The sequence below is a fragment of the Gavia stellata genome, chromosome 32, assembly GCF_030936135.1.
Source record: "Gavia stellata isolate bGavSte3 chromosome 32, bGavSte3.hap2, whole genome shotgun sequence".
Lineage (NCBI taxonomy): Eukaryota > Metazoa > Chordata > Aves > Gaviiformes > Gaviidae > Gavia > Gavia stellata.
The window spans coordinates 979,972-997,728 of record NC_082625.1 but is presented as its reverse complement, the minus strand read 5'-3'; the positions used below and the strand labels follow the sequence as shown (position 1 = coordinate 997,728).

Here is a 17,757-nt window from a genome sequence, read left to right as displayed (position 1 = left end):
CCCTCAGCAGAGAGTGATCCCTGTTCCCATCTCTCGTTTTACCCTTTAATTCCACCTCATGGGGCTGGGCAGCGCGGCAGCGTTGCCGGGGCTGCGGTGCAGGGGGTCCCCCGTGTTTCACGGGACTCGGCACCCCATGCGCCCGCCCAGCTCCAGCCCCACCAAGACCTGCAAACCCGGGGCAACACAACGGAGACAACGTTGGATGGGGCTTGGAGCCAAAAGCCATTTTTATCCGGACAGCGGTTTGGATTCTCTGTTGGAAACCAACCCGGGAGCATCATTTTGACCGGCATTTGCAGCTGGAGCTGGTGCCAGAAATGCCGCGTGCTGGTGCTGTATCCGACAGTGGTTGTACAACCGCCAACACAGTGCCGGTGGCAGCAGGACAGGCCCCCCACAGCCCCGGGGATGCGGCACGGCACAGCCCGGCAGGGCCACGGCTCCGTCCCGAGTCCTGCAGTGCTGCCGGAGCCGGGGGGGCGGGCAGCGGGTCCTCCTGACCACCCTGCGTGAAGGATCTCGGGAAACCCACGGAGAGAGTTTGGAGGATTTCCAAGACGGACACCATGCCCTGAAGCACGAGGCCGCCCGGAGATAAGACCCTTGCGGGGTTCAGGATAACGATAATTTCCCCTAATAAAGTATTTTGGAGCCCACCCTGTCCTTACCAGCCACCGCGGCAATGGGGGGGTCTTGGTGCAGCTGGGAGAGCAGAGGTGCATCCACCGTGCCGGGACCCAGCCGGCAGCGCCAGCTCCCCCACCCATGGGTGACAGCAGCCAAACCACTCTGCGCCACCTCGGTCTCCCAAGCACCCTGGCACCGCACACGGGGAGGGGACGGGGGACAGCCCCCACCCCAAAAAGGGGACCCCGGGAGCAGGGAGCTCGCCCACCGGCAGAAGAGCGGCTGGGCGACCCGGCACCACGGGGAGAAGGAAACGCAGCGCTACAGGTTTTGTGCAGTGCTTTAAAACGAAAGAAAATGGTGGACGAGCACGAGGAAGAGAAGCTGGGATAAAAACCAACGGAAGAAGCTCTGGGGAGGGGAGGGGAGGCGATTTCCCCCTCCCCGCGTGGGACGGGACCGCTGCTGCGTGGGGCACGCAGCCACGCGAGGGACCCTGGGACGCTTCTGCCCCCAGCAAAAAGCCCAGCGGGGCGATTTCCCCCCCCAGCGCCCGCGGCTGGGCTGCTCCCCCAAACACAGAGCCCTCTCCCCTCCCGCCAGCCCCGCTCCCCAAGGCGTTCCGCGGGCGGACAAACAAATCCCGGCTGATCCACGGGAGACGCCCGCCCAAAAGGCGGCAGGTCCTGTTTTGGGTGACGCCGGGAGCGCAGCGAGGGGCCGACCGCAGCCCCCCAAGAGGCTCCGTCGGGATTTGATGCCCCAACGCTCAGCACCCGGCCGGGTCCGGGACCGCTCAACCGCCCGGCTCTGAGCTTTCCAGCAGAGCAAAGGGAAATTTCGGTGAACACCCAAGTACCAAACACCAGGAGGGAAACCCTTTGGGAGAGCGTCTTCTCCGGCAGCCACATCTCCCACCTCCAGCCCTGCTCACCCGGCCGCTCCGCGGCTCCACTCCGCTCGGCAGCACCGCGGCCGCGCCGAGAATTGGTCCGAGATTTGTGAAAATCCCCTTCCCAAGGGCCGGCACACCGGCTCAGGCATGGGCAGCTCCGGCGCCGGGTCTGGCAAATTGTCTTGGTAAAAATAAACCAAAATTTGCAGAAGAAACGCAAGAGGAAGCGTTGGTTAGCAAAGCACTGAAGAACGTTTGGGGGATTCAAGCTGGAAGACCCGAATAGAGAAAAAGCTGATATTCCAGGCGTGGAGGGGAGAGGAGGCTGATAAAGGTTCCCTTCAATTTCAGGGCAAGGGGAAAATAACAACTATTTAGCAAACGCTTGTGTGTTCTTTTAAAAAACCCAACCACTTCAAAACAACGCTAAAATAAAAGGGCCTATCCCAGAATTGGGGTCGTTCCACCATGCGAAGCCCCACATGCAGCCACCCAGCACAGCCGGGGGACATGGACAGACGGACACGGCCCAGGCGGCACAGCCGCCCGCACCACCAGCCTGACCCTCCGCCGGCGCGCAGGGCTGGGGCACCCGCACCGCAGCATCGCTCCCGCGTCCTAAAGCCACCCGGGGCTGGACCCGCATCCACCATCACTTCGGAGGTCGGGTACCCCCGGCCCCGCCGTCCCGGGGGGCTCTGCCCCGCGTTTTTCCACTCAATTTCCTTCCCGAGTCGGCAGGAGATAAATCCCTCTGCCGAGGCAGGCGGCCGGAACGGCAAAGCCAGTGGTGCCAAGTTTAATAAGCAACCCTGATCGAGACACCAGATAATAATTGGGATTATCGAGCTGGCTGGGAAAGAGCTTCCCCGGCTCCTGATGGCCCCGGCAGCCGCTCGGGCTGCTCCTGACCGCCCCGGCACCGGCAGCCGCGCGCCTGTGCCCGGCACGAAGTGGCAACGACACCCGCGGGGCGACCAGCAGGATGGGACGGCTGCTGGGCACGGCGAGGCCGGGACACTGCCGGGGAGCAGCGCTAGCTGATGTATAATTAAAAAAAAAAAAAAAAAGCAAAACAATAAAACCCTTTTTGGATGCACCACGCACGGTCGGTACCTGCAGCACAAGGGACCCCACCGCCGCCCTCGCCCCCCGCGTCCCGCGGGAGCGCCCGGGGACCCCAGCTCCCTCCCCGCCTCCGCAAGCCCATCCCCGCATCCCGGCTCGGGGGAGCCGAGGGTGCCGCCGCCGCCGTCCCAGCACCCGCGGCTGCAGAAAGCTCAGCCGCCAAAATAATCCCGTCGCGGTTGGATTTTGTGCGGGGCGCGAGGTCCAGGGGCTTTTTTTCTCAGTGGAAACAGGATTGGAAAAAGGAAGAATTGGGATTTTTTGAGTTCTCTACAGGGTCAGGCTTGGCTGATTTTATTTTACTGCAAATATAAATAGGGCTTTTTAAAAATTAAAAAAAAAAAAAAATATCAAGCCAGCCTAGATAAAAACCCACTAGAAGACACGGTAAGAAATCCTGCTGAAGGACAGGCAGAAATATCTGTAGCCGGGCTGAGTGCTCAGAAATATTTGTATTTGCTGCCTAAACACTTTATCTGTTTCCTAGCACATGGGAGAGTTTTGCTCTCCGTGTAATGTTAAAGAAAAAATAAACCGATACAAATAATTTCTCCTCTTCTGCAGAAAAAAATCCTACAGAACTCGGTTGCAGACGCACCAGGGGAAACAGCAAATATTTCCACTGAAATTAGGCTGAACGCCACGCTAATCAAATAGATGGAGGAGACAATTCAGATGCATCGGGAGGAGGAACAGGCTGGGGGATCTAACCGGCCTTTCCCACCTCCAGTCGTTACAAACCCCCTTTGCAATTTATTCGCCTTTTTCCCCAAGCCGGCGGCCCCAGGGAACGGAGCCAGGGGAGATTTACCTCCTGTACAAAGGATCCAAAATCCCAAGTTTTAATTCTTGGGGGGATTTCGGGGTGGAGTGGGGAAGGAGCTTAAATAAAAGCACGTTCCTGTATTCAAATAAAAAGTATTGAGGGATGGTTTTAAACTCCACGGATCCTGGTAATGCTCCTGCAGCGGCCGGTGGGAATACCGGCGGTGCCTGTGCGGATGCCTGCAGACTCACTGCCGTGTCTCGGGGGACCGGCGGCAGCGGGTCCGGGCTGGCGTTTGGCGGGACCGATGCACGGGCAGCCCCGGGCAGGCGGCGTTTGCACCGGCACAGGCGGGTGCGTGCAGAGGTTGGGGATGCACGGAAAAAAATGGAAAACCCCACAAACGCAAAGGACGGCCGGGGCGGGGGGGAAATGGCAAGAAAAGCAGAAAATTGGCAGGTCAGGAAGAGCTCACGCTGACGGAGCCCACGGCTGCATCCCGCGGGATCCCACCAGGGCCATGGGATGATCCCACCACGGGATAGCACAGCCCCGCCGGGACGTGGCTCAGCACCGGGGCTGGTCCCTAGCCCAGCGGCAGCATCGCTCACTGCTCTAACAGGAAGGTCTTGGGAAGCAAACACGGGAAGAGGGGAAAAATTTAAGAGGAGGAAGAAGAAAAAAAAATAACAAAGTCTTAATCCCCATTTCTGTCTGCATCCCTCTCCTTCCGTTAATGACCCGGAGAAAAACGTCAAATGGATCAGAGCAAGGCTTGGAAACGGGAGCGCGGGTCTGGCTGGCCCCAGCGCCGACTGGCTTCACCGGAGGCCACGAGACATCGATAGCCGTGCTTTGTGGCATTGCAATCACTGCCAGGGCTCGATACGGCAGAGCACCATGGGCCCCCCCCACCACCACCAGCCTCACCGGGCAGGCAAGCCACGAGCGAGCGGGGGCATTTTTGAACAGCGTGGGAGCTGGGGAGCCCCAGCCGAACCCCGAACCCCCTCTGTCCCTGGAGACCCCCGGTCAGTGCCGGCTGCCCAGCCCGGTCCCCGCCACGGCGCGACGTGGGTGAGACCCACCGGTCTCCCCTGCCACCCCGGCTGGTGGCCCGGGAGGGCTGGGCAGGACAGGGGGGACGACCCCAGAGCTCCCGCCAGCCCAGGCTGGGGCTCGAGTCCAACATCTCGTCTGCCTTTGCGCTTCCATCAGCTCAGAGGGGCTCACTCCCCTCTTTGGGGGCTGCGGGCTCGGACCCCTCGCTGCCCCGGGCACGCCGCAAGGGCACAAGGGAAGGGGAAGTCTTTCCCCGTCTTCGTTATTATTCTAGGGAGTAAATTTTCCTCCTTTGTTTTATTTTTCCCCACTGTTGTTGCTTTGACCGCCTCGTCCCCCTCTGAAGTTTGGGATCCTCCCACCCGCCCCCAGCCCGGGGGGACAAAGCCCAGCTTCAATCGGAGCGGGGCGGCTGGGCAGGGCGGAGGCGGGTGCTTTCCCAATCCCTTTGGAGAAGGATCCTTTTTCCCCCCCATCACGTCTGCGGCATCGCCATCCGGCACACGGAGGAGCCGCATGAACCGCCGCCACCTCGTACCCACCGTGCCACTCCGGCCCGAGGGATGCGCACGATTCCGGGGCAGAGCCAGGATCCGGAGACCAAACTTCTGCTCCTCGCCCCGGGGGGGACAGGACCCTCCATCCACGCTGCCCAGCTCCCTCCGGCAAAGCTCCTGAGCCCCGTCAGGGGCGAGGGCTCACGCCAGCCTCTCACCGAAGGACGGGATAAGGGCAGGAGGAGAGGGGCAGAGCGGAGCAGGATTTGTCCCGCCAAGGGCGCACACGGGGTAAGCTGAGAGGCACCCTGGTTAAAGAACCTATTGCCAACATAAAAGACGTACCCTAAAGGTCAGGCACCTCCCTGGTGCTGCGGGGAGGTGTCACACCGGAGGGGACGTGGGGACCGTGCTCCCAGGCTCTGTGCCGAGCACCAGCACAGCCCCGCGCCGGAGCCGCCTCGGCAAACCCCGCGGCGTTTTCATTTCTCCCTGGCACTTAGCAAGTCCGGGGCTCAACACAGGACTTTGGGCAAAGCCCTTTGGTCCCCGGCCACCCCCGGGGACGAAGCCCCAGGCTGGCATCTCCATCACCGCAGCTCTCACCACCGCCAGCCACGGAAGCCCCAATTTCTCACCGTTGGTGCCGCCAAGCCAAACCCAACCGCTGCCCCCGGGAGGGTCCGGTGACCCCCTCGCCCCGTGCCCGCTCCGTCCCCCAGCACCCTGCCAGGCAGCCCGCCGGGAAAGCAGCCCACCAGCCCACCCCAGGGCCTCCCCTCTCCTTGGCTGTTGAGTGAGGAGCCTCATTAAGAGGTAATTAGCTCTCGAACAATGGGAAGCTATTTAGCAGCCCAGCCACAGCAGCATCAACACGCAAAGGGGGAGAGGAGGGAGGAGAAATAAATAAATAACAACACTCTGACCGCCCAGGAACAAGCTGGGACTGTGCGGGGTGGCAGCACCCTGCCCGGCCGGTGGCATGGCACGGCACGGCACGGCACAGCGCTACCCGCACAGGCTCCCTCCCGCCTGCCCCGCTCTACCTGCTGGGGGCAAAACCGGTGCGTGGCACGGGCTGGACGAGCCCGAGTGGCCCCACGGGTGATGCCACCCCAACGTGGCTCCCACCCAGCCCAGCGGCACGGTGGGGACAGCAATGGGGACCCCAGGGCTGGCGGCCGGGGGAGAAGGGCTTGCCGGGCTGCCGGCGAAGAGTTTGCACCCACACAAACACCCCCCACACGCCAGCGAAACACAAGCCCCGTTTTCGGGGTGTCCCTGGCTTCAGAGACGTCTCCTGAATTGATTTGGTAATCCCAAGCGGCAGCGGCAGCCGCCTGCTCATACCGGCGCTTCTCAGCCTTCAGACCTGTTCACCGCAGCGGTGCAGACCGCGGTGGCTCGGACCGCGGCGTCGGTGCTGCTGGAAGCGCCGCTTACCCCTGCGCTCACAGAGGCACAACCGGGGTTGGTTTGGGTTTTGTAGCGACGCTCAAAGCACAGGAAAATGGCCGGACTTTGGGCTGGAGCGCTTCGGGCTCAGACGGGTCACACTGGAGGGGGGGAAAAATTTAAACTCCTCTTAGGGGCCGAAGGTAACAACGCCAAGATCTGCTTGCCATCCGTAAATCCCATTAAATGCAATGAAGCAGGGCAAGATCTCTGCCCCGACGGGGGAAAAACACCTAGGGTAAAAATGAAGCCTCTAAAATCGTGATTAATATCTAACACAAAAGAACCGAAATTTTCACCATTGGGAACGAGGAGCTATTTAAAGAACAATTGCTGCAATTTTACAGACAACCCGACAGATGAACCTTGTCAAATGTATGCAGGTACAGATACAGATAGCCACAGCCACCGGCACGTGGGACATACGTGCGTACGCAGCGAGACAGACGGACAGCTGGGCGCGACCAGACCTGGATGCCAAGGTCTGAGTTTCTAGACATGTAAAAAGAAACCTATTTATATCCCTCAGCCCACAGGGACGTTGCGTGTGTATATAACATCGGGAGGGCTGCAGGCGCGCTCCTTCCCAGGCACCGGGGTGGGTTTAGGTGCGCTCGGGCATCTGCATCGTTCATACGTGTGAAGTGTACACACGTAAAGCGTATAGACATGTGTATGTACACACACATATATGAAAGGGCACTTTTAAAGCTTTCCAGTGGTAAGCGAAGGCATCACCCTCACCCCCTGCACCGTTCTCACTCCCCACCCTCTTTGTGCCTCCCCGCACCGGGACGAGCCGGGGGACGCTGGGGGTGCCGGGGAGCGGCTGACCCGCCGGCAGCACCGCGCACCCCCAGCTCGTCCTCGCATTAGGATGCGGCGCATGGCCGGCATTTGGATACCAAATGTGCGAGCAGCAGGGAATGTAATTGCGGTCCCTCAAAAGGGACAGGCAGAGAGACAGAGACGGGCAGAGAGAGAAAATCTTGTCAGGGACGCTGGACCTGTTTGTATCTGCTCTCCATTAACCGCGCTCGCCGCAGACCTGGGCTGGTGAAGAATAGCTAACACGGCTTAACGGGCTGGAAAAGAGGGGTGGGAAGGGCTGCAAATGATCTCGGCACAAAGGGAAAACGAAACAGCTGAAAACTAGAAGAGCAGTAATTGCACAGGATGCAGGACGTGGCTGAGCGCCGGCATCCCCAACCACCCCGGCACCGCTCCCGGCACCCTGAGCCCGGTGCGCCCGGTGAGGGGACTCGGCCTGCCAGCGATACGGGAACCACCCAAGTGCAAGAGCTAAATTCAGGTTAAAATCACTCCGAGGGGGGAAGAGGGCGTGTTTCTTGCAGAGCCTGGTGCAGATCCCGGTGCGGTGCCTCCGGGAGCGGGGAGGGCGGTCGCGGTCACGGTCACGGTCCCAGCCCAGGCAGCCCCGGATGGAGCTGGGACACGGAGGTTTTGGGAAGCAGCCCCGGGGCAGGGCTGGCACCCAACCCGCCCCAGCGCGGAGGTGTGGGTGGACACGTCCAGCACCACGCATGCTCCCCCTTGGCCGAGCCTTCTCGCTCCGCCACCCCTCTCCGGCACCAAATTCCCCTGGAAAAAACAAACACACGTCTTCTTCGCTCCCTCGAAGGAGAGCCGGCACACGCGGGCTGCCATCGTCCTGGCCGCAACCCCTCCTGACCCACGGGCAAGCCAGGCTCGGGCAGGTAATGGGGCACGGCCCCAGCCCCGGCTGGTTGGGGCTTCGCCACGGCTCCCCTCGCCCCGGCTGCCACGCACCGAGCTCTCGGACAAAGCACCGGCGGGCACCGGGGCTACGGCTCTGGGAGACGGCAACGCCGGAGAAAAGGAGCACAAAAGCCGACGGGCCGGGGAGCACGATCCAGACCCCCCCCAAGACGTGCCCCCTTCGCCCCAACTCCACCATCCCTGCGGCACGGACACCTCGCCCGCTCCCGAAGGGGAGGGCGCACAAAAGGACCCCCCCGAAAGTCCTGCTCTGCCGTCACCGCTGTCCCTGAGCATCACCCGGGCTCCCGCCAGCCGCGGTAAATCCCCCTGCTAGAAACCGTTTCTCCGGCTTCACGATCCCGGGATTGGGGAGTGCAGAGGAGCAGAACAGAAATCCCAGCTGTGCTCACAAAACCAAAAAGAAAAGAAAAAAAAAAAGAATCAGAAAATAAGCCTTCCAAGGCAAAGAAATGACTTCACAGTTAAATATAGGCCACGGGTAAAATCTAGACCATTTACAGCATTTGTATCTGTACTGTAAACAGAGAGAGGAAAATACCTCATACTTTGCACATTTCCCCCTCCGTAGATACAGAAACACACGGCAGCGTATGGGGGAATTGCGTCTGGCTGCAGGAACACTGTCATCCTGGAATTACTATAACCTGCCCATTACACAGCTGTAGGTAGAGCAGGGGACGAGAACGCATCTTAAATCCTCCGTCCTTCCTTGGCCTTCGAGAGGTTTCCAGTCGCAGCCCCGAGGCTGCAGGTCGGGGGGTCCCGGGATCGGGGACCCCCCGAGCACAGGTCGCTCCTTCCCGCAGACCTTTTCCCCCCCGGAGTGCGGCAGTTTCCCAGCCCCCCGATTTTTTGCCGCACGCTGCATTGTAGTGCACCCGAGACATTCATCCCAAAATTTGGGATTTCATCCCAAATCCTGCTGCAGCACGGGGGTCGCCCAAGTGAGGGGGGCCGAAGCTGGAGACCCCGACCCGCCCAGGCGATGCCGTCCCACCGGCGGATACACCGGGACGCCCGGCTCGACCCGCTGCGCCTCTCGTCGGGTCCCAAGGCTGCAAATCCACCCAAGAACCCCACGGGCGAGCAGCTCCCGCGCCACTGGCCCCATCGGCTGGGAAACACAGAGGGACCGTGCGGCCCCCCCAAGACCCCGCGGCGGGAAGAGCTCTGCCCTGGCCGGAGCCCTGCCCACGATGCCGGAGCCGGCAAGAGCCCTGCTAAGCTCCCACGGTCCCATCCACGGGCGCATGGCCCCGGACACGCAGCACCTGCGCCCATGACCGGCCCCGGCCCTGCTGCTGCCGGGGCACGGCCGGCGCATCCCACACCGGGGGCGACAGAACAGCGTTGGCGCGTCTGTACGCGCTGTAGAGCGAAAATCCACAGTTAAACGTGGGTATCGGAACAGCGCGTTATTATATAAAGGCACGTTCTTCCTCCTTCGGCTATTTCCAGGACAACCCGGGAGTTACACCCAGCAAAGCCCATGCAACCTTTTCCAAACGCACGCTTACAAAAATCATTTAAAAAAAAAACCCACTGTAAATCCACAGCGAGTGGCTAAATATCTCCACGGAACAGGCAAAATGCAGCATCCCGAGGTACCGCTTATTTTTAATTGAGACCCAGTTATGAAATACAGAATTATTCTAATCTGGGCAAATCATATTGGCCGTGAGATGTATTACCATCCTTTATAAAGTACAGATTGCAATATAAACCTAAAGAAAAATACTTATCGCTAGATCAGGTCTGTGGGTTCAGGCACGCACCCGGCATTTTAACCTTCCCCCCTCACCCTTTTTTTTTTTTAATCTCTTGATTTCCCCCTTATTAAATGAGATGGTAGGTGGAAAAAAAAAAAGACGGTGGAAAACAAGGGACCAGAAAAAGCATATATCCGTTGTTGTTCACGTTTGAGGGTGAGATAGTCTTCTACTAACTCCAGAGACAGGCAAAATAAAAACACCGCTGGCTGCAAAAAGGAAAATAAGCAGAAAACTCAATGGCAATTTCTGTATTTGCAACGTCTAATAAATCGCCTTGAATTCCGCGACCTGAACGTACACGCAGGGAGCGCAGCGGCCGGCTGCGACGCGGGGTGCTCCCACAGTGGGGAAATTTGGGTCACATCCCGGAGCCAGGCGCTGCGGACGTGCCTGCAAAACCCACCAGCCATTGTCTGCTCTTCCCTCCTATCCCTTCGCACTTCCTTTGCCCCAGTTTATTTTCCCCCTTGAAAATATTTTTCCCTGCCAACGCCAGATTTAAAATATATATATTTATATGTAATCATAAACCACCGCCTGTTTTTGAGGATAAATTGCCCCTGCCTCCTCCACGGCGCCCATCCCGCTGGGGACGCGGGCAGCTCGCGGGGCTGAGCCGAAGCCACCACCGACGCCCGGTCCCGCGCCGGCTCCCGGGACACCCGTCACCCAAGCAAGGTCCGGGGGCCACTTTCGGCTCTCAGCACCGCCGCAGGAACCCTTGGGTGCTAAAGCTCAGCCGCGGCCCTGACCGCCCGGCGATGCCGCCCTCGTCTCCAGCGGCCAGGATGGCGGAGTTTGACCGGGGGGGGCCCTCGCACATGTTTGGCATTTGGGAGAACAAAAGAAAAGAGCCCAAAGTGTGGGAGCTGGGGAGGACCAGGAACTGTAACCAAAAACTTTGCAACGGGCAAAAAAAAAAAATCCCTGCCTCTTACAATCCCCCACAAAAATGTGAGGGAGATAATAAAATCCATATGCACCGCAGGCGGCCCGCGGCGAAGGCACCGCCGCGCACAAAGGGACGGGCTCGCCCCAATTTCGGGGCGGTGCGAAGGTGCGAGGCCGGGGGTGACGGCGCCCGAGGGGGCACGCAGTGGCCGGCCGGCCACCGCTCACGAGGGTCCGTGGCCCCGCGCGCATCCCCCCGGCTCTGGGTGCCTGCGGCCACCCGCCGACACGCAGCCGGGAACTCCAATAAACTGCGCTGGCGTCACCAGGACGCTGCCAGGATGCGCCGGGAGGGGAGAAGGTGCCACCGAGGGTCCCCTCCCAGCTCGCCCGCTGCACGAGGGGAAGAGCCCCCAGCCGGGAGCGCCGGAGGAGCCGCCTCGCCGGCGGCCGCAGCTCGTGCCAGCTCTGCCGCGGCCAGGGCCCTGGTCGGGGGGACAAGGGCCAGGCCTCGCCGCGCACCCCGCAGGGCCCCTCGCCCCGCGGGGACGACAAAGAAACACCCCTTGCACCCAGAGAACGGAAGCGCCCGAACCCGAGGGCAGCGGGGGCAGCGGCACCCGCCGCAGAAGCGGGCTGAGCATCGCCGGGCGACCCGCGACCCCGCGCTGGGCTCGGCGGGGGACGCTGCCGGGGCCGCCTCAACTTTGAGTAATTGGGGGGGGAAAAAACGGTGGGTTCGGTGGCGGTGGGGTTTTATTTTTGCGTCTTCCGGAGAGTCCCGGCAGTCCGGCCCGCTGGGCCCCCGCGGGTGGCGTCCGGGGGGAAGGCGGGCGTGGGGGTCCCGGCGGTCGCAGCCACCTGAGCCGGGAGCAGGATTCATCCACGCTTCCAACTCTCCCGCAGTTGTCGGTTCCTCAAAATTGCGAACAAAGAAATACGGCAGGAACGCGACTCTCACCGGAGAGAAAAACGGATGCTTGGGGGGGGGAATGATAAAAAAATAAAGGTAACTGCAAAGACGAGGGAAAGTAAACCGACGCGGCGGCAGCTCCGTTCCCAAGGTGAGGACGAACTGGCAGCCGCGGGGCCGGGGCCCCCAGCCCCCCCGCCAGTGCCCCCCAAACCGCTCCCTGAACCCCGGCACCGGCCGCCCCCCCCCCCCGCGGCCCGGGGGCTTCGGGGGCCTCCGCCGGGCCCCCCCCGGGAGAGGGGCCGGGGGTGGGGGGGCACCGGCGGGGAGCGGGAACCCGAACTTCCCCGGAGTTGGGCGCGGAGGGGCTGTGGGTGCCGACCCCCCCCCCCGCCCCCGGGGAGCGCGATGCGCCCGGGCCCCCCCCGGCCGCGGAGAACTTCGGGGGGCGGCGCAGCCCCGGGGACCCGCGCCGCCCCCCCCGCACCGCTCCCCGGCGCAAACCGCCCCCGGGGCTCCGCAAGGCGGGGGTCCCACCGCTCCCCGGGGCAAACCGGCGGCGGAGCGGGACCCGACGGGCAGCGGAGGGCGGCGGCCGCTGTCACCCACCGACGGGGCGGGCGGCCGCGGGGCCCGGGGCGGGGGGGTGCGGAGCACCACTCGGCCGCCGCCGCCGCGGGACCGGCCCCGGCCTCACCTGGGGTTGCTCCGGTTCCAGTAGACCGCGTACCGGTCCGAGACAACTTTCCCGGTCTCGTCGCTCCAGACGCAGACGCCGACGAGCGCGGCGAGCAGCGCGGCCGCCTCCCAGCGCACCATCGTCCCGGCCGGCGGCGGGCGCGGCTCCGGCCGCTTCAGGGGGCGGCGGGGCGGCGGCCGGCGGGGCCCTGGGGGCGGCCGGGGGCGGCGGGCGGGCGGCGGGCGGCGGCGGGCGGGCGGCCAGCCCTCACCATCGCCCGCGGCCCCGGGCGCCGTCAGCGGGGGCAGTCGGGGGCGGCCGCGGCGCGGCGGCGCCGGGGCAGCCGCATCACCGCGCCCGGGCGGCGGGGACCGGCCGGCTCCCGCGGCGCCCCGGGATGGCCCCGGCACCGGGAACGTCCCCCCGCCGAACTTCGGCCAAGTTCCTCCGGGCGCCGCCGCCGCCGCCGCCCGGTACCGAGCCCCGCTGCTGTCCCCGCACCTGCGGGGCGGCGCGGGCGCAGCCCCAGGCCCCCGCGCGGGCTCCTCCGCTCCGGGGACACCGGAGAGACAAAGGCCGGGCCGGGGAGGCCGCCGCTCCCTCAGTGCCGCCGCGCCATGCTGCGCCCGCCGCCCGCGCCCCCCGCCCGCCCCGCGCGCCGCCCGCCCCGCCCCGCCCCGGCCCCGCCCCGCCCCGCCCCGCGCGGGGCCCGCGCGCCGCCGCCGCCGCCGCCGCCTCTGACACATTGTTGCCACCGGCGGCCGCCGCGCGCGCCCGGCCCGGTCCCAGGGCGGGGCCCCGCGCGCCGCCTCGGTCCGCACCGCCGCCGCGGCCCCACCTCTGCGGGGGGGAACGGGGCGGGGGGGCTCTGCCGGGGGGGGGTCACACCGGCGGGGCTGGGGGGGCTCTGCATGGGGGGGGGTGTCACAGCGGTGGGGTTCGGGGGGGCTCTGCCGGGGGGGGGTCACACCGGCGGGTTCGGGGGGGCTCTGCCGGGGGGGGGTCACACCGGCGGGGCTGGGGGGGCTCTGCATGGGGGGGGTGTCACAGCGGTGGGGTTCAGGGGGGGCTCTGCATGGGGGGGGGTCACACCGGCGGGGTTCAGGGGGGGCTCTGCATGGGGGGGTCACAGCGGTGGGGCTGGGGGGGCTCTGCAAATGGGGGGGGTCACACTGGGAGGGCTCTGCCGGGGGGGGGGGTCACACCGGCGGGTTTGGGGGGGCTCTGCCGCGGAGGGTCACAGCGGGGGGACTGAGGGGGCTCTGCAAGGGGGGTCACACCGGCGGGGTTTGGGGGGGCTCTGCATGGGGGGGGTCACACCGGCGGGGTTCGGGGGGGCTCTGCAAATGGGGGGTGTCACACCGGCGGGGTTCGGGGGGGCTCTGCATGGGGGGGGTCACACCGGTGGGGTTCGGGGGGGCTCTGCAAATGGGGGGGGTCACACTGGAGGGGCTCCGCAAGGCGGGGGTCACACCGGCGGGGCTGGGGGGGCTCTGCCGGGGGGTGTGTGTCACACCGGCGGGGTTGGGGGGGCTCTGCCGGGGGGGGTCACAGCGGGGGGACTGAGGGGGCTCTGCAAGGGGGGGTCACACCAGCGGGGCTGGGGGGGCTCTGCAAAGGGCGCAGGGAGGTTCCGCACTGCGGGGTGCAGTGCGGGGGGGGGGAGGTTTGGGGGTGCTTTACCTTGAGGAGGGGAGGGGGTCACAGGGGGGGGGGTTGCTTTGGGGGGGTTATGGCTGGTGACGCATCAGGCAGCCGGGGCGCCCCAAGGGCAGGGCCAGAGCCAGAGGGACAGACGGACGGACGGACCCCCACCCGGGGGCAGGCGGGAGGGCCGAGCCCTCCTCCCCGCCATGCATATGCAGCTTCCCACCTCCGACCCCGGGATAAAATTAAACAATAATTTGCATTAACGTATCGCTTTCATTGTCGAGCTCTTGGAAAACGCTGATGCGAATGTCACGGCACAGGCGGCACCTCGGGCAGAGCCTGCCCGCGCCGCCAGCCCCCGGCCTCGCGTCCTCCCCGGCCAGGGCCACCGCGTGCCGCGGCCCTCGCCCCGCACGACGGGCACCGCGGCCTGCCGGAGCACCCGCGCGGCTGCGGGGCCGCGTCCGGCGCCGGGGAGGACGGAGCTCGACCGCAGAAAACAGACGCGTGGGAAAAGCCGGGGGGATTTTCGGCTGCAGGTGTGCTGTCCGGTCCCGGCGCTGGAGGCCGCGTCGCGGGGAGCCACGTCCCCAAGCCAGGACGCCCTTCTCCGGCTGCCCGGGAAGGCCGGCACTCGCCGGGGCGGGAGCCACTCCGCTCCCAGACCCCCCGGGTCTCCCCCCCAAGTTCGGAAAACTTAATATACGACTCGCTGTTGCCGCAGAAGGACGAGGAGACGCGGGCGGGCCATGAACCCCCCTCCCTGGCGGGTCCCCCCGGGGTGTTCAGGCCACCGAGGCATCCCCTGTGCCCCTCGGAGCCGGAGCCAGCTCCCCGGAGCTCCTCAGGTGCCTCCGGATGCAAATACACATCCAGTTGGATTCACAAGAGCAACAAGGTGCCCATTAAAACCAAGGGGAGCGAGCAGCCGAGGCGCTTCCGCACATCCCGCTCGCCGCCTGTCTTTGCGCTTCGGCATCTGAATACCCTTGTAAATCTGTCTCCGTCTAATGTGCTTTTAGTTTTGAGTTTGTTAGCTTGAAAAGGGAGAAAGAGGTCCGTCGGAAAACACCTCCAGTGCTGCATGCAGATAGGTGGGATATAAATAAAACATGGCTCATCGGCATTATTTATTCAGCAAATCTATTTTGAAAAACTCAATGAACTGTGGGGCTCTGCACCCACCCCCCCACCCCCCCCCCGACCAAAAAAAGTAAAACAAATAAAGGCAGAATTATTTTTGAATAACGCTGCCGGAGCGTCCTCCGGCGCAGCCAGCTCCTCACCCTCCGCCATCAAGGTTATACGTCTCTTTATCCGCCTCCCATCAAGATATTTCTCTATCAAGCCACCGACAACCAATCTTTCTCCTGTCAGTGGAAGCTATCATAAAGCTGTCCACTTGTCTATCAAGTTTATTTGTTTTCATTCATCAAGCCGAGCCACTAAAAGCCTTTCCGGGCACGCCGACAGGGCCAGCGGCGGTCCCTCCCCGGCGCGGGGCTGCGGCCGGCATGGGGGACGGCAAAGGGAGCCCCAGCAGAGCCCGTCCAAACAGCGCAGCCCCGGGGGGAGCTCCGGGGGGGACCGGCAGCTCGGCCAAAACCGGAGCTGACACCCCCCGCAACGGGGATATTTGGGGACTGGAAGCCCCTGAAGCCGGACCGCCAGGAGACTGCTGCGGCCGATGGAAGAACCTTCTCAGGGATGCTGGAAGAAGCTTTCCTGGGGCGGATCCAGCTGGAAGAGGTGGACCTTGACCCAGCCCATCCACAACGGGGTTCACGCACGTTGCGACTGCATCTGGTTTGCTGACGGCGAGGGCTGTGCCGGGGCAGAACCGCGCTGGGGGCTCCAGCCGCCCTCCAAAACCAAAGGCAAACATCCCGAGGGAGTAACCCCGGCTAAGCTCCCTAATAACCCTGCTTGAGGTGCTCCTTGACCCCCGAGGTCTCCGGTCACCCGTGGAGGTCTGACACCGGAGGCGGGCGGAGGGACGGTTCTCCCCGGGGTGCCGGAGGGGTGCCCAGCACCCAGCACCAGCGGGACCACCGGCGGAGGCAAAGCACGCGTCCTCCACGGCCAAACCGGCGCGGGAGCTGCTGGGGAACCGGTTCCCACTCCCTAACACTAAACCACTGCGCAGCGGGATGGTGGCTGCTGGCAGGAGACTCGCAAATGCCACTTAAGATCAAAAAACCTTAAATTTCAAATGTAATCAAGAAAGCTAAAAAGCGGGAAGGGAGCACGGCCCCCCCGCGCAGGCACGGAGGGGGCTGCGGGAGCCCCGAACGCTCCCAGCCGGCCACCCCGCTCCTCGCCGGGCGTTTGCAAAATGAGAACAACATCAGCAGGAAACCCGTGGCTGAGGCCAGGAGGATCCGCGAGGGCTCGGGAGGGGATGGGAGTCCCAGCCCGGCTCAGGCCGTTGCATCAAGGAACTGAGCCGGATTTCCATCGCCTCCAGGCTCGATAACTCCAAGGTCTGGACTGGGGACAGGCGATTACTTTCCCTCCCCAGGAACGCAAGGCAAGCTCAGGACCGGGCTCTCCCGGCGCTCCTGGGCTCCAGGTTTTGGCTATCCAGCCTCATTTAGGCCACCGAACTGTTCGAGCGCCGGTGGCAGCACTGCCGGGGACGCCGGCCCCCCCAGCTCCAGCCAGCCAGAGGGGACACAGCCTGCGGGACACCCCGCTGCCCCCCCGGCTCCTCCGCTGAGCCCCTGCGAACTGCCGAGCCCTCGCGTGGTTCGGGCTCCCAGCTGGACCGCGGGACGGCAGCCGGCAGGGAGCTGCCGCCCCTCCGTGTCCCTTCTCCCAGGCACCGGGCACTCGGGCTTTTCAAAGAAAAGGTCACTGGGATATTTTAACACAATTAAAAAAACCAAATGTCTTTTTCCCAAGCCTTGCTCTTGGAAATAGCTAAACCAATTGGGCTGAAATCACAGGAGAAGCAGCCTGGACTGAGAAATTCAGCCCCGACAGTAAAGTCATAAGCAGCTAAAGCACCGGGTACTGGGTCGCAGGGTCGGCTCCAGCGCTGCCGACACCGCAGGCACGGCTTGCCGGGAGAGGCAGTGCCTGTTCTCAGACCAACTGATGGAGCTGGGGGATGCAGATCAGCTTCCGAGCACGTGAGACGTTTCCCAGGTCCCCACTCCAGGCGTTTCTGCCCCTGGGGCAGGGGAAACCCCCCCCCGCAGAGTGAGGGGCCATCCTGCCTGATGGGACACCGTGCCCCACGGCCCCCGACACCCCACTGCTGCGGGGGCACGGCCGGTGCCGGGCTCAGAGCTGCCCAAACGCTGCCGAGGGTCTCCAAAGGGCTTTGGATGGGGATCGTGCCCTCGCGGAGGGCAATACGCTGAAGTAGTAATTACTGAATTAATCAAGCTTCACCATATCCCTCGAGACTCATCAATTCCGTAGTTATTTTGTGGATCGAGAAACGGAACCAATAAAACGGCCATTGCGCTGCCTTCGTGGCGGCTATTGACCTCGGTCGGCCGCAGTTTGGGGGTGCCGGCTCCCGCCCAGGCACTCGCCGGCTGGCGAACCCGCGGCCGTTCGGCAAAGCACGGTTGCGCGGAGAGGCCACGGCGGGTGCCGGGCAGCACCGGCGAGTCCCGCTGCTTCCCCCAGTGCTCCGCGCGGC

The 17,757-nt window shown here is 63.9% G+C and overlaps 1 protein-coding gene across 1 annotated transcript in view; it reads right to left on the bottom strand.

Annotated features, from left to right (window-relative positions):
* The window catches only part of EFNA2 (ephrin A2), a 48,480-nt gene extending 35,888 nt beyond the window's left edge, over positions 1 to 12,592 (bottom strand). Inside the window, exon 1 of the mRNA XM_059831902.1 lies at positions 12,471 to 12,592. Within this exon, the coding sequence (XP_059687885.1) occupies positions 12,471 to 12,592 (122 nt within the window). The remainder of the gene's footprint in view (positions 1 to 12,470) is intronic.
* Positions 12,593 to 17,757: the final 5,165 nt, after the last annotated feature.